Source organism: Danio aesculapii, chromosome 14 (genome assembly GCF_903798145.1).
Source record: "Danio aesculapii chromosome 14, fDanAes4.1, whole genome shotgun sequence".
Taxonomy (NCBI): Eukaryota; Metazoa; Chordata; class Actinopteri; order Cypriniformes; family Danionidae; genus Danio; species Danio aesculapii.
In genome coordinates, this window is record NC_079448.1 from 55,565,977 (window position 1) to 55,580,670 (window position 14,694).

At 45.7% G+C, this 14,694-nt stretch overlaps 1 protein-coding gene across 1 annotated transcript in view; it reads right to left on the reverse strand.

Annotated features, from left to right (window-relative positions):
- The window catches only part of nfkb1 (nuclear factor of kappa light polypeptide gene enhancer in B-cells 1), a 62,215-nt gene continuing 47,521 nt past the window's right edge, over positions 1 to 14,694 (reverse strand). Inside the window, exons 20-22 of the mRNA XM_056471874.1 lie at positions 13,461 to 13,627; positions 13,112 to 13,241; positions 1 to 3,973 (exon numbers count right to left, since the gene is read on the reverse strand). Coding sequence (XP_056327849.1) covers positions 3,885 to 3,973; positions 13,112 to 13,241; positions 13,461 to 13,627 — 386 coding nt within the window. The 3' untranslated portion in view covers positions 1 to 3,884. The remainder of the gene's footprint in view (positions 3,974 to 13,111; positions 13,242 to 13,460; positions 13,628 to 14,694) is intronic.

The following is a 14,694-nucleotide window of genomic DNA, read 5'->3' on the forward strand; positions in this document are numbered from 1 at the left end:
CCCGGTGGCCTTAAGATGACAGAGAACAGTGGACCATAATAATTTAAGACCCAATCCCAATTCTGTTTTTGTACCCTTTCCCTTGAGTGTGAAGGGGAAGGGCTTCAGTATTTACCCCTAAGCAGTGGGACAGCACCTGCACACGTCATCAATCTCTTACTTCATATGAGCTCAGACGATGGCGACTGCTGTAGTTATTCCAGTTGTGTTATTCTTCAGTGTTTATCTTCAGGAGATCACTGAAGGCATATATCATGCTATCATAATGATCTAATGTGGCTATAAGATCATAACAGTACTGTGTGTTTACACAGTGGCCATATTCATCTGTGTAAACACACCAGAACAACATTAACATTATAGCAGACGCTGTAAACAGCTCATTCTCAGCTACTAGACGATTCTGACAGGGGATTCCAGTGTCATCGAGTGACTATGTTGTGGGAGTGCTGTATAGGAGTTATGATTATAGATTATAGATCGGCAGATTTAGTTTTTTTTAAAGCATGACTGTAAAACATGAACACAGTTATGAATATATTAAAACATCTGCTTGTTTGTTGTAAAGATTTGTAATAATGACCAAAAAAAAAAAATACTCATTTGTGGATCTCCTTTCTTCTGGGTGCAGCTATTCTGCAGTTGTGGCTGGTGTATTCTGGGAAATTCTCTCACCCCTTGGTTTCAAGTGTGGTCCTGAAAAATCTCAGGCCCGTTTACACTAGTACGTTTTAGTTTTAAAGCGGCGTTTTAGAATGAAAACTAGTGTTTCACCCAGCGTTTCTGAACAACGCTCAGTCTACATTACACCAATGAAAACGCACATCATGTAACCTCACACACACACACACACACTTTGGCATGCGCGGCAGCATATCTAGCCAGATGAGAGCTGTGCTCATCAAGGAGCTACCGCTGGATATAATCTCACTATATTTGTTAAACGTGATATTTAATTCATCTTGTTGTCTATATATAACCACATATTCCCTGACTTCGGTCTTTTGAATCTGTGATTGTTCTCAGGTGACGTGTTTTGGCTGAGCGCAAAGATACGTGAATAATGTAAGCGCGGACACTGATTCTGCACATTTGACTAATCGTTTGCCTTTATTCCCTATAATGTATAAACTTATTGTGCGTTATACTGTTATAATGGCCATTATTGATTATTAATACTGATATTCAGCAAAAGAGAGGATATGTTTCATATTTTCAATGACAATTAAAGGAGGAGGTGATGTTATCGGCTCTGTTTTGTTATAAATATGCACACAATGAAGATGACGCTCGTATAAATATGCAGCTACATGACGCCTCGACATTTCTGCTGTCTGTTAAGTTGCTAATATCTAAATGAAAATAGGCAGTTCCTCATATCATGTCTTCATTTTATTGTTAAGATAGTGAAACCGTGTAGCCGGGCTGATGTGGGTGAGGTTATAAACTACACGGTTCCCTTTGAAGAGTTACTCGACGTGTCCTCGGGAGTTTGTTTTCCATATCAAACTGGTGAAGTCTGAACTTAAGGAGAGGATGCAGGACTGAACTGTGTGTGGGCTACTTAATATACAGGAAAATGCCTCAATCAGAGAGGAGAATGTCTGCAGCCCTGCCTCCGTTTTCAGATGTCTCAGTTTTCCCCATCCACACAGAGACAGAGCAGCAGCGTTTCAGGATAAAAACAGCCTCTTCAGCATTTCTAAAACACTCCATTTTTGCCGCTCGAAAACTCCGGCGTAGTGTGGACGGATGGCGTAACGTTAGCAAAACTAGTGCGTTTTATAACTAAAACATATTCGTGTAAACAGGGCCTCAGTTTCACGGGCTATCTAGCCCTTCTGCTTAACCCTACGCCTTCAAGATGAAGACAATTTGGACACCCCTACCCCTTCACATGAAGGTGCAAAACCAGGGCTAGGGGTAAAAGGAAGGGCTAAGGGAGAGAATTGGGATTGGGCCTAAGCTGATATATATAAAAAACTGAGAAGCATCCCAGATTTATGCCAATCTTCCTTCTGTCAGCAGGTGGCGCTATGACTGTGACTCAATATTGGCATGTAGATGCAGGGGCGTAGCGGACATTTTAAAAGAGTGGGGGACAGCTGAATGATCCAAATGTTTACATTCATATAATTATTAATCAGCTGTTTCTAAATGGGCTGTCTCTAAAAATGAAGGGGACGTATTCCCCCCGGTGGCTAAACCCCTGTGCAGATGTCTTCAGGAGAGGAATCTCAACAAACCTGTGAATTTTCAGGCAGATCAGACATTGTTTGTCTGAGTTATAAGTACTTCCTCCTCCATGACGAAACACTGAACTTTGTCAGTACGCTACGGACACGGCCTTCAGCAAAGCCGCTGACAAAACATTTGTAGGAGGACACTGTAAACTATGTCATTTCCTGTTGCCAGCAGGTGGCGCTGTGACTGTAACAGAATATTAGCATGTAAACGTGTTCAGGTCAGGGCTCTTATCAAACATGTGAATTTTGAGGAGGATCAGACGATGCACGCCTGAGTTATAACAACTTCCTTTCATTCATTTGCGAAGATCTAGAGCTTTAATCGAAGCAGGACTGGAGCAAGCTCAACTGGTGCTCTAGGCAAACCATGATCATGCCGACCTCAAAGCGAAAGTGAAAATGAAAGACGGGGGTGTGATTGCGCGTATGACAGGGGTAGGGGTTGGGTTATGTCACAGACTCCACCCTCTCTGTTCTGAGAGGGCCTGGGTTGCCTCTATGGACGCACTAGCCCTGCATCACAGGGCATTTCCCCTTGATGAAAACTCTAGATCTTCACAATTTAACCTCACCAAGGCCTTTAGATGACAAAACCCAATTTGGGTGTTGATCTGATAAAATCCCTAAGAGGAGGTGATTAAAATACAACGCCTGGAAATTGCAAAAGCACTGATTTGGCAGAGGAAGTTAAAAATATCTGACTTCCTTTTAAGTTTGCGATTTCACTCCAAGAGACTTTTTTGTAGGTATTGGCATGTTTGACGTGTGTGCCAATTTTCGTACGTGTGCATGAAACGTAGCTCGAGGGCCACTCCGTTAAAAGTGCACAGGTGGTGCTGTCATTTTACCACACCCACTTCCAAAACCTATAACTAACGTGAATATTTCACCACACTTTTACATGTGTGCAAAGTTCGAGCATGCTCAGACCATCAAAAATGCGATTCATTCAAGAAGAAGAAGAAGAAGAAGAAGAAGTCTAAACTGAGCTATTAAAATAGGGTGCTTGGTCACAAAATATTGCTTAACGAGCTAATAATGAACCTAAAAAGGTTTAAAACGATTAAAAACTGCTTTCATTCTAGCCGAAATAAAACAAACAAGACTTTCTCCAGAAGAACAAATATTAGAGGAAATACTGTGAGAAATTCCTGAATCTGTTCAACATCATCTGGGAAATATTTACAAAAGAAAAACCTCCAGGAGGGCGAATAATTCAGACTTCACCTGTATTAAAGAGTCGACGCTTACAATAAGGACCGCTAAAGACGTTTAAGCAAAAGGACCTGAAAACGTAAAAAATGTGGAGTGTGAAGCGTGAAATATTGAGTAGTACAGACGTAACATCTGGGCTCCGAACAACACTTGTGCTTAAACCCGAATAAACAAAAACGACCACGAACATATCGCTAAAACTGAACAAAAACACGAGCTTTTTCATATTATTCATATTAGAAGCTAAAAAAAGATCTCCAAGGCCACTCTCTCGCCTCAGAGTTCCCTCATTTGCATTGGGGGTGTGGCTGAGGAGTGTTGTGGCCAATCACAGCGTGTGGGGGGCGTGTCCTGAGTGGTTGATTGGTGGCTGCTGCTGTAGTGGAGCTGGTGTTCGGTCAGGCCTCGATGTGTTTGGAGGCTCTAGAAGGACGTCTCCACGCCGCTGTCACAAACACCGCTTTCTTCGGGACCCAGAGCCAGAGCCTGCAGAGCTTTACACACACCTGCACCTGTGTGGAGGAACAAAACAATCAACATTACTTATATATGACTTCATTTAATTCACAACAAGTGTACTTCAATCAACATTCGTTAAATTAGCCCAAAGATTACTTTACATTGGTGGCCCCCTTGCCAGATGTTAAAGGCCTTTATAATGTTATAATGACTGTTCATTAGAGAAGTATAGTAATGCAGTAGAACTACTTCACTACTGTACTTAAGTACTAAAAGGCAGTATCTGTCCTCTACTCGAGGATTGTTTTCTTCTCCTGCTTCCACTTTTACTTCAGTACATATTTTACATGAGTTTAATACTTTTATGCCTATAGATTTATTATGAGCTGCATCGTTATTCATTACTAGGGGTGTCAAAATTACTGATATCGGTTCAGTAATAGATCATAACCGGTTATTACGTACTGACGTCATTTATCTCTCCTATGCGCGATGACGCAGTAGAATACTATGGTGAAGGAGGCGAGGGCGAGTAAATAACGCTCTTACTACACTGAAGGCAGCACAGCACACGAGCCGCTATTTCACTACTATGGAGAAATGCTGTAAGACTCCATCTCTGCCTCTCTCTCTCTCTCTCACTTTGGATGTTTGACCCGCTGGCCTGTTTGTGAGGTAACTTTTCCTCTCTTCTCGGCTGTTAAAGAGATAATTGTGGATCTGGACACGAGCGTGCCTGAGGTGCGAGTTTTCTCCACTGTGTCTATTACGGATTACCTGTGATAACCGCGTATTATGTGCATACAGACTGTACAGACATTTTAAAAGTGTGGGGGGACGGCTGTGTGAGATCATATGTTCATATAATTATTAATCACCTGTTTCTAAATGGTCTGCCTCTAAAAGTGAGGGGGACGGATCCCCCCTGTCCCCCCCGGTTGCTACGCCCCTGCTTCCCGCTATCGGTGAACAGCGCTTTCATTTCTAAAGCCGATCGCAGGCCTTTCTGTTGAGCAGGTGAAGACACTAACCAATCATAGGGGTGTAAGACCTCGCCTGTCAGCGCTCAAAAAGCAAGTGGGATCATATTGACATGAGTCTATTTGCTATAAATGCTCATGCTGTCTTCTGTGCATGTGTTGGAGTTTTGTTTGATACATTCAGAAAGAGTGTTTTCTTTGAGCAGGTCAAATTAAGGGGACAGTTCATATATCTGACTGCTGTATTAAAGGACAATTGTATTACAAATAATATATAAATATAATGTAGATTTTAATCTTAAAAAATCCTTGTGTTGTGAAGAATAAATCTAATTGTGTATGGAAAGCATCGTCAATGCACTGAGATATCGAATTGAACTGAATCGATGGCATGATAATCGTAACCGAACCAAACACTGAGACCGGTGTAGATTCACACCCCTACTGGTTACACTTATAGACCTTTTTCTTGGCTGCTGCATGGACGGTGCCATAGTGAACAGCGTCTTCCGGTAGAATGTTTAGAACTTCCATTTACATCATTTACAACCAGTAATCTGCGATCCGAAAATGGGTTTCAATAGCATTTTGAGTGGATTACAGAGTGTTTTTGTGACACACAACTTTGAAAGGTGTGTGTTAAAGCTGTTATAATCAGTCAGATCTGTGGTTCAAGCGCGAGAGAAAAACAGTATCGTAGGCCATGTTTCTTTTCGTTCTGTTTAATCACGTGCCCCCAAAAAAGAGATTTTAAATAAACAAAACAATATGATGTCTTTTGACTGCTGTCTTTAATAACTACATTACACAATACTTCTACTTTTACTTTCAACAGTAAATTTTGAAATAAACTATTTGCAATACTTAAGTACAAAAAATGTTGAATACTTTAGTACTTCCACTGAAGTATGGTGCTTAGAGCACTTCAACTTCTACTCTTTGATAGAGCACTTGAACTTTAACTTAAGTCTGGGTCTCTAGTACTTCATACATCTCTGCTGTTAATGCATTTAACATTTTCATATAAGATTAAAAAAAAGAAAGACCTAAACACTGACATTACATTTTTGTTACAGTTGTGTACTGCCACAATACAGACGACCACGAGAAAGAAAGCGAAGTAAGAAAAAAAAAACAGAGAAACTTTCCCCTGCTTCCTTGACCCTGACAACAAATCAGACAGTAAAGTGGAAATGCTGGTTTCAAAGAAACTGTTCTAGAGAGACCAGAAGGCCATATCACTTTCACTTCTGCTGCTGGGATTCCCCCTGTCCAGTGTCTGCTTCCCCTGAAACCCGCAGTGAGCATTGGTGTGTGTGTGTGCGCGCCTGTTTACCAGAGGGCCCCGGGACTCCCTCAGAAAGTAACAGATACGTGGGCCTGTTTACCAGAGGGCCCCAGGATTCCCTCAGAAAACACCAGATATGTGTGTCTATTCACCAGAGGGCCCCGGGATTCCCTCAGTGAGCGTTAGTGTGTGTGCCCATTCACCAGAGGGCCCTGGGACTCACTCAGTAAACATAAGTGTGTGTGTGCTCGTTCACCAAAAGGCCTCAGGACTCCATCAGACGACAACAGAAATGTGTGTCCGTTCACCAGAGGGCCTCGGGACTCCATCAGACAACAACAGAAATGTGTGCCCGTTCACCAGAGGGCCCCAGGACTCCATCAGACGACAACAGAAATGTGTGCCCGTTCACCAGAGGGCCCCGGGACTCCATCAGACAACAACAGAAATGTGTGTTCGTTTCACCAGAGGGCCCCGGGACTCCATCAGACGACAACAGAAATGTGTGCCCGTTCACCAGAGGGCCCCGGGACTCCATCAGACGACAACAGAAATGTGTGCCCGTTCACAAGAGGGCCCCGGGACTCCATTAGACGACAACAGAAATGTGTGCCCGTTCACAAGAGGGCCCCGGGACTCCATCAGACGACAACAGAAATGTGTGCCCGTTCACAAGAGGGCCCCGGGACTCCATCAGACGACAACAGAAATGTGTGCACGTTCACCAGAGGGCCCCGGGCCTCCTTCAGATGACAACAGAAATGTGTGCCCGTTCACCAGAGGGCCCCGGGCCTCCTTCAGACGACAACAGAAATTTGTGCCCGTTCACCAGAGGGCCCCGGGACTTCATCAGACGACAACAGAAATGTGTGCCCGTTCACCAGAGGGCCCCGGGCCTCCTTCAGATGACAACAGAAATGTGTGTCTGTTCACCAGAGGGCCCCGGGACTCCCTAAGTGAGCATAAGTGTGTGTGCCCGTTCACCAGAGGGCCCCGGGCCTCCATCAGACGACAACAGAAATGTGTGCCCGTTCACCAGAGGGCCCCGGGCCTCCATCAGACGACAACAGAAATGTGTGCCCGTTCACAAGAGGGCCCCGGGACTCCATTAGACGACAACAGAAATGTGTGCCCGTTCACAAGAGGGCCCCGGGACTCCATCAGACGACAACAGAAATGTGTGCCCGTTCACAAGAGGGCCCCGGGACTCCATTAGACGACAACAGAAATGTGTGCCCGTTCACCAGAGGGCCCCGGGACTCCATCAGACGACAACAGAAATGTGTGCACGTTCACCAGAGGGCCCCGGGCCTCCTTCAGATGACAACAGAAATGTGTGCCCGTTCACCAGAGGGCCCCGGGACTTCATCAGACGACAACAGAAATGTGTGCCCGTTCACCAGAGGGCCCCGGGACTCCATCAGACGACAACAGAAATGGGTGTCCGTTCACCAGAGGGCCCCGGGACTTCATCAGACGACAACAGAAATGTGTGCCCGTTCACCAGAGGGCCCCGGGCCTCCTTCAGATGACAACAGAAATGTGTGTCTGTTCACCAGAGGGCCCCGGGACTCCCTAAGTGAGCATAAGTGTGTGTGCCCGTTCACCAGAGGGCCCCGGGCCTCCATCAGACGACAACAGAAATGTGTGCCCGTTCACCAGAGGGCCCCGGGCCTCCATCAGACGACAACAGAAATGTGTGCCCGTTCACAAGAGGGCCCCGGGACTCCATCAGACGACAACAGAAATGTGTGCCCGTTCACCAGAGGGCCCCGGGCCTCCATCAGACGACAACAGAAATGTGTGCCCGTTCACAAGAGGGCCCCGGGCCTCCATCAGACGACAACAGAAATGTGTGCCCGTTCACCAGAGGGCCCCGGGACTCCATCAGATGACAACAGAAATGTGTGCCCGTTCACCAGAGGGCCCCGGGCCTCCTACACATGACAACAGAAATGTGTGTCTGTTCACCAGAGGGCCCTGGGACTCCCTAAGTGAGCATAAGTGTGTGTGCCCATTCACCAGAGGGCCCCGGGCCTCCATCAGACGACAACAGAAATGTGTGCCCGTTCACCAGAGGGCCCCGGGCCTCCATTAGACGACAACAGAAATGTGTGTCTATTCACCACAGGGCCCCGGGACTCCATCAGATGACAACAGAAATGTGTGCCCGTTCACCAGAGGGCCCCGGGCCTCCTTCAGATGACAACAGAAATGTGTGTCTGTTCACCAGAGGGCCCTGGGACTCCCTAAGTGAGCATAAGTGTGTGTGCCCGTTCACCAGAGGGCCCCGGGCCTCCATCAGAAGACAACAGAAATGTGTGCCCGTTCACAAGAGGGCCCCGGGCCTCCATTAGACGACAACAGAAATGTGTGTCTATTCACCACAGGGCCCCGGGACTCCATCAGATGACAACAGAAATGTGTGCCCGTTCACCAGAGGGCCCCGGGCCTCCTTCAGATGACAACAGAAATGTGTGTCTGTTCACCAGAGGGCCCTGGGACTCCCTAAGTGAGCATAAGTGTGTGTGCCCGTTCACCAGAGGGCCCCGGGCCTCCATCAGAAGACAACAGAAATGTGTGCCCGTTCACAAGAGGGCCCCGGGCCTCCATCAGACGACAACAGAAATGTGTGCCCGTTCACCAGAGGGCCCCGGGCCTCCATTAGACGACAACAGAAATGTGTGTCTATTCACCAGAGGGCCCCGGGACTCCATCAGATGACAACAGAAATGTGTGCCCGTTCACCAGAGGGCCCCGGGCCTCCTTCACATGACAACAGAAATGTGTGTCTGTTCACCAGAGGGCCCTGGGACTCCCTAAGTGAGCATAAGTGTGTGTGCCCATTCACCAGAGGGCCCCGGGCCTCCATCAGACGACAACAGAAATGTGTGCCCGTTCACCAGAGGGCCCCGGGCCTCCATTAGACGACAACAGAAATGTGTGCCCGTTCACCAGAGGGCCCCGGGCCTCCTTCACATGACAACAGAAATGTGTGTCTGTTCACCAGAGGGCCCTGGGACTCCCTAAGTGAGCATAAGTGTGTGTGCCCGTTCACCAGAGGGCCCCGGGCCTCCATCAGAAGACAACAGAAATGTGTGCCCGTTCACCAGAGGGCCCCGGGCCTCCATCAGATGACAACAGAAATGTGTGCCCGTTCACCAGAGGGCCCCGGGCCTCCTTCAGATGACAACAGAAATGTGTGCCCGTTCACCAGAGGGCCCCGGGCCTCCAACAGACGACAACAGAAATGTGTGCCCGTTCACCAGAGGGCCCTGGGACTCCATCAGACGACAACAGAAATGTGTGCTCGTTCACCAGAGGGCCCCGGGACTCCATCAGACGACAACAGAAATGTGTGCTCGTTCACCAGAGGGCCCCGGGACTCTATCAGACGACAACAGAAATATGTGCCCGTTCACCAGAGGGCCCCGGGACTCCATCAGACGACAACAGAAATGTGTGCCCGTTCACCAGAGGGCCCCGGGCCTCCTTCAGATGACAACAGAAATGTGTGCCCGTTCACGAGAGGGCCCCGGGACTCCATCAGACGTCAACAGAAATGTGTGCCCGTTCACCAGAGGGCCCCGGGCCTCCTTCAGATGACAACAGAAATGTGTGTCTGTTCACCAGAGGGCCCCGGGACTCCCTAAGTGAGCATAAGTGTGTGTGCCCGTTCACCAGAGGGCCCTGGGACTCCCTCTGTGATCATAAGTATGTGTGTGCCCATTCACCAGAGGGCCTCGGGACTCCCTCAGAAAACACCAGAAATGTCTGCTCACCAGAGGGTCCTGCGTTTTTTTTATATGCAAAGTTAAGTTTAAAGATCATTAGCTTTCCCTAATGCAGGTCATCACAGTCAGTCACACAGCAGTTGACCAATCAGAAGAGCCCGGAGGCGGGGCAATCGTTGCAAGCTTCTGTATATAGTGTAGAGTAGGCATGACAACTGTTTCATGGCGGAGGAGGGCCTCATTGGGTCTGTGTTCAAATATCCTGAGTTATATGATGTGCTTATCATAACATATTGTTTTCATATTTCTAATGGGTCCGTTATTGTTGTTATTATGTTATGTTCATAATATTCCATTCAATAAACAAAGATCCATTCGGTGTGAATGAGCGCTTAGACCCCACAGAAAACTTAAATAGAGTGATTCAAACATCTTCTCAAACTGTATTCATATCGCAATATTTATTGCAGAAAAATAAAATAGTTGGTGGTTCATTCCACTGTGAAGACCCCTGATAAATAAGAGATTAAGCCGAAGGAAAATGAAAGAATGAGCGTTAAACAAGTCTTGGGAAAAGGGTCCATAAATATTGTATTGTTGCATATTAGCTAAGGCTACCTGAGGGCCCCGGGACTCCCTCTATGACATCATCATGATTACACTACAGCTGAAAACAGGACTGAGAGTCACAGTGATGTCATCTGGGGCTTTTACAAACCAAGACTGCGGCACAGAAAAACTCCCTGAACTCAAACACACAGTGACCGTGAGCTGATGGGAAAACACTGAACGCCTCACACATGAGCGAACTATCCGCGTTTAGATTAGTTGGTCTACAAGAAAACTTGGCCACACTTGTACAGCATTCATTCACATTTATTAATGCCTGATTAAAATCCAGTCTTGCTTGTTAATTAGTTAATTAGTCAATGCACCGTGAGTTAACATGCACTAACAATGTTTTCATCAACTAACATGAACACATACTGTAATAAATGTACAGTTCAATGTTTAATCCTGTTAGTAAACGCAACTAATGCAACCTTATTGTAAAGTCAAGTCATTAATTTAAACTTATTTTTGGTGCATTAATAAACAAAGCATCATCATCATTTATATTATTATTATTATTATTATTATTATTATTATTATCATTATTATGTTGATAGCTCCAGAACTGTCTTGAGCATCTGTCTGCGCTCTCGTCTCACGCCTCCAAAAGCCACTGCGTTCGGTCTTCTGCGCCGCAGCTCATTTCTTAGAGGAGAACAAACACCGCAGTGGAGAATCCCAACAGCGCAGCATTAAACTCCACCTCTCTCAGTGATATCTGTGCAGGAGCAGCAGGAGCTGAGGAGGTGATGCTCTTCTGTGCATCATGAGATGCAAACACCGCTTTATTCACTAATGATTTACTGCAGGGATCGGTATTAGGGCCTATATTATATTCTATTTACATTAATAACTTGTGCAACAACCTTCCAAATGCCTTTTATCATCTGTATGCTGATGATACAGTGGTTTATTGTTGATCTCCTTCACTTGTTCAGGCCATACAATCTTCACAGTCTGCTTTTAATATTGTTCAGTCTCGTCTTCAGGATCTAAATTTGTGTAGATAAATCTGGGTTTCTTTGCAGAACCAATCATTAGTTACAACTGCTCAAGTTTAACAAATAAACGTAGTGTCCAGCTATAAGTATTTACTTGATCAGCTTTCCTTTAAAGCTCACGTAGCATATTTGGTTTGGAAATTGAGAGTTACGCTTCGGTTTTACTATTGAAATGCATCCTGCTTTTCTCTTAAACAGGCCAGGATGTACTAACTGAGAGGGCATTTCAATCCCATAGAGGGGCACTAGACCTGGGGCCTCATGTATCAACGCTGCGCACACATAAAAACTTTGCGTACGCCAGATTTCATCAGAATGTGCGTTTGTCCACGACAACTTCATGTCTAGCGTACGTGCGTTTCTTGTGTGTGTGTGTGTGTGTGTGTGTTTTATTTCCATTGGTGACTCCTAGAGACAATTGTGTTAAACTGCACACTACAGAGTATCTTTGAGCCATGCAATGGCAGCTGTATGGGACGGAATCATCCGCATGTCTAGCAGGTATATAAGGTTTCCTTACCATGCTGTTGAACCGTGGTAAAGTTAGTGTGACGTTTGACATTCATCAGACATTCGATTAACCAATTGAATTCTTTGCTCCTGTTATAGTTTGAGTCAGAAATAGGTCAGATAGGTATAAATATGTGCCCTTTATGTTGCACAAGGCTTAATTTCTCGATTAAAAGAATAAATAAATAAACCATATGAATGAATTAAACAACTCGACCATATGAACTTATACAATCAAACCAGTCCCAAAAACCTCCTGCTTATTGCACAAGACCCTTTTGCTGTGATTAGCACTTTATTGATTATATTATATATTTTAAATATATTTTAATGTAAAAACTGTAAAAATCAATTAAACTCTGACACCATTTGAGATCTAATATTCAAATCAACTCTAAAACTGTGTCGCCAACTATTGAGGCAACCCTCTCCTCAAAGGTTGTTAGTTCAGCATCCCCTGTTCGGTCCACACGTCTCCTCTTAACCTGCAGCTTTGTGATGTTCAGACCTCACTGCATTAACCGCATCAGCTAGACTCTATATTTTTAATCTCTATTGATTTTCCTTTGTTATTAATTCCAGAGGACAAACTTAACATTTTGTCCATTTTGTCCAGAGGACAAACTTGTGTTTTAATAACACAGTTTTTCTCCGGTCTACCTCTGATAGGAGCACCTCATATTCACATTCTGTCAAGTTTCTCTTCTTGCTTGCTTTTTCTTTGGTTTTGCCAAAGTGGAGTCATTACCATATTCATTAGGGGGCGGAGTCAGGGAGGGGTTTTGCACTCGTGCACGTGTGCTCAGTTTCATATTAATTCAGATGTACATAGAGAATATGTGTGGGATTCAGCGTACACACTGTTTCATACAACTGATTTATTTACTGCGTACACACATTCACAGCTTTGTGCATACACAATGTTTTAGTATGAATTCAACGCAAGTCTTCGTACATGAGGCCTGATTTTGGTCCCTCTTGTTCCTTTCATTTAGGCTCTTTATTCACTTATTGATTATTACTCTGCATCAAAGTTTAGAGGGAAAGCAGCTGTTGAGTGTGTTACCTGTGATGTGTGTTGTGTTGTGGACAGACTTGGGCTCTTCACACACACTATTCTGGAGTAAAGTTACAGCGCTGCCGTTTCCCACCCGCTTCAGACCCTCCAGCAGCTCCAGCACCGTCCCTCCAGACACCTGCAGAACACATCGCTCTGACTCCAGCTGTATTTGAGCACTATTAATACACTATATTAAATCAAACGATGGCTCTTACTCTGACCACTTTACTTAATAATGGATCATTTCTGCATTCATTTCCAATTCTTCAGTGAGATGCTAATCAGAACATGTCAAACAGCGTTTATGAATGTGTTTGCATGCAAGCATGTGGTGTGAGAGTGTGACCTGTCTGACCTCATAGCTGTCCAGCAGTTTCCCAGCAGGACAGGAGCTCAGTCTGAAGGCGCTGTTGAGGATCCCGAGACCTAGAACATCAGCCAGAGTCTCCCAGCCGCCCGCGGGCCCGTCCAGAGCAGAGCACAGATCCTGCTTCACTGAGGAGCTTAGGCTCTGCATGTCTCCTGCGCACACACACACATGCAAACACACACACACACACGCGCGCACACAAAATGAACACATGCATGGACACACGCATACATACATGCGCAAAAACACACATGTACATGCAAGACATGCACAAATGCACACAAAGGCGCACACACATTGAAACGCACACATGCACAAGCACAAACGGAGACATACACAAAGGCGCACACACATTGAAACGCACACATGCACAAACGGAGACATGCACAAAGACGCACACACATAGAAACGCACACATGCACAAGCACAAACGGAGACATGCACAAACACACACACATAGAAACGCACACATGCACAAACAGAGACATACACAAAGGCGCACACACATAGAAATGCACACATGCACAAGCACAAACGGAGACATGCACAAACACACACACATAGAAACGCACACATGCACAAGCACAAACGGAGACATGCACAAACACACACACATAGAAACGCACACATGCACAAACAGAGACATACACAAAGGCGCACACACATAGAAATGCACACATGCACAAGCACAAACGGAGACATGCACAAACACACACACATAGAAACGCACACATGCACAAGCACAAACGGAGACATACACAAAGGCGCACACACATAGAAACGCACACATGCACAAGCACAAACGGAGACATGCACAAACGCACACACATAGAAACGCACACATGCACAAGCGGAGACATACACAAAGACGCACACACGCACAAGCACAAACGGAGACATACACAAAGGCGCACACATGCACAAGCACAAACGGAGACATGCACAAACGCACACACATAGAAACGCACACATGCACAAGCGGAGACATACACAAAGACGCACACACATAGAAACGCACACATGCACAAGCGGAAACATACACAAAGGCGCACACACATAGAAACACACACATGCACAAGCACAAACGGAGACATACACAAAGGCGCACACACATAGAAACGCACACATGCACAAGCACCAATGCACACGTACACGAAACACATACGCAAACACACACAACACACAAAACACACAACAACAAATCAGTTCTGTTTCTGCC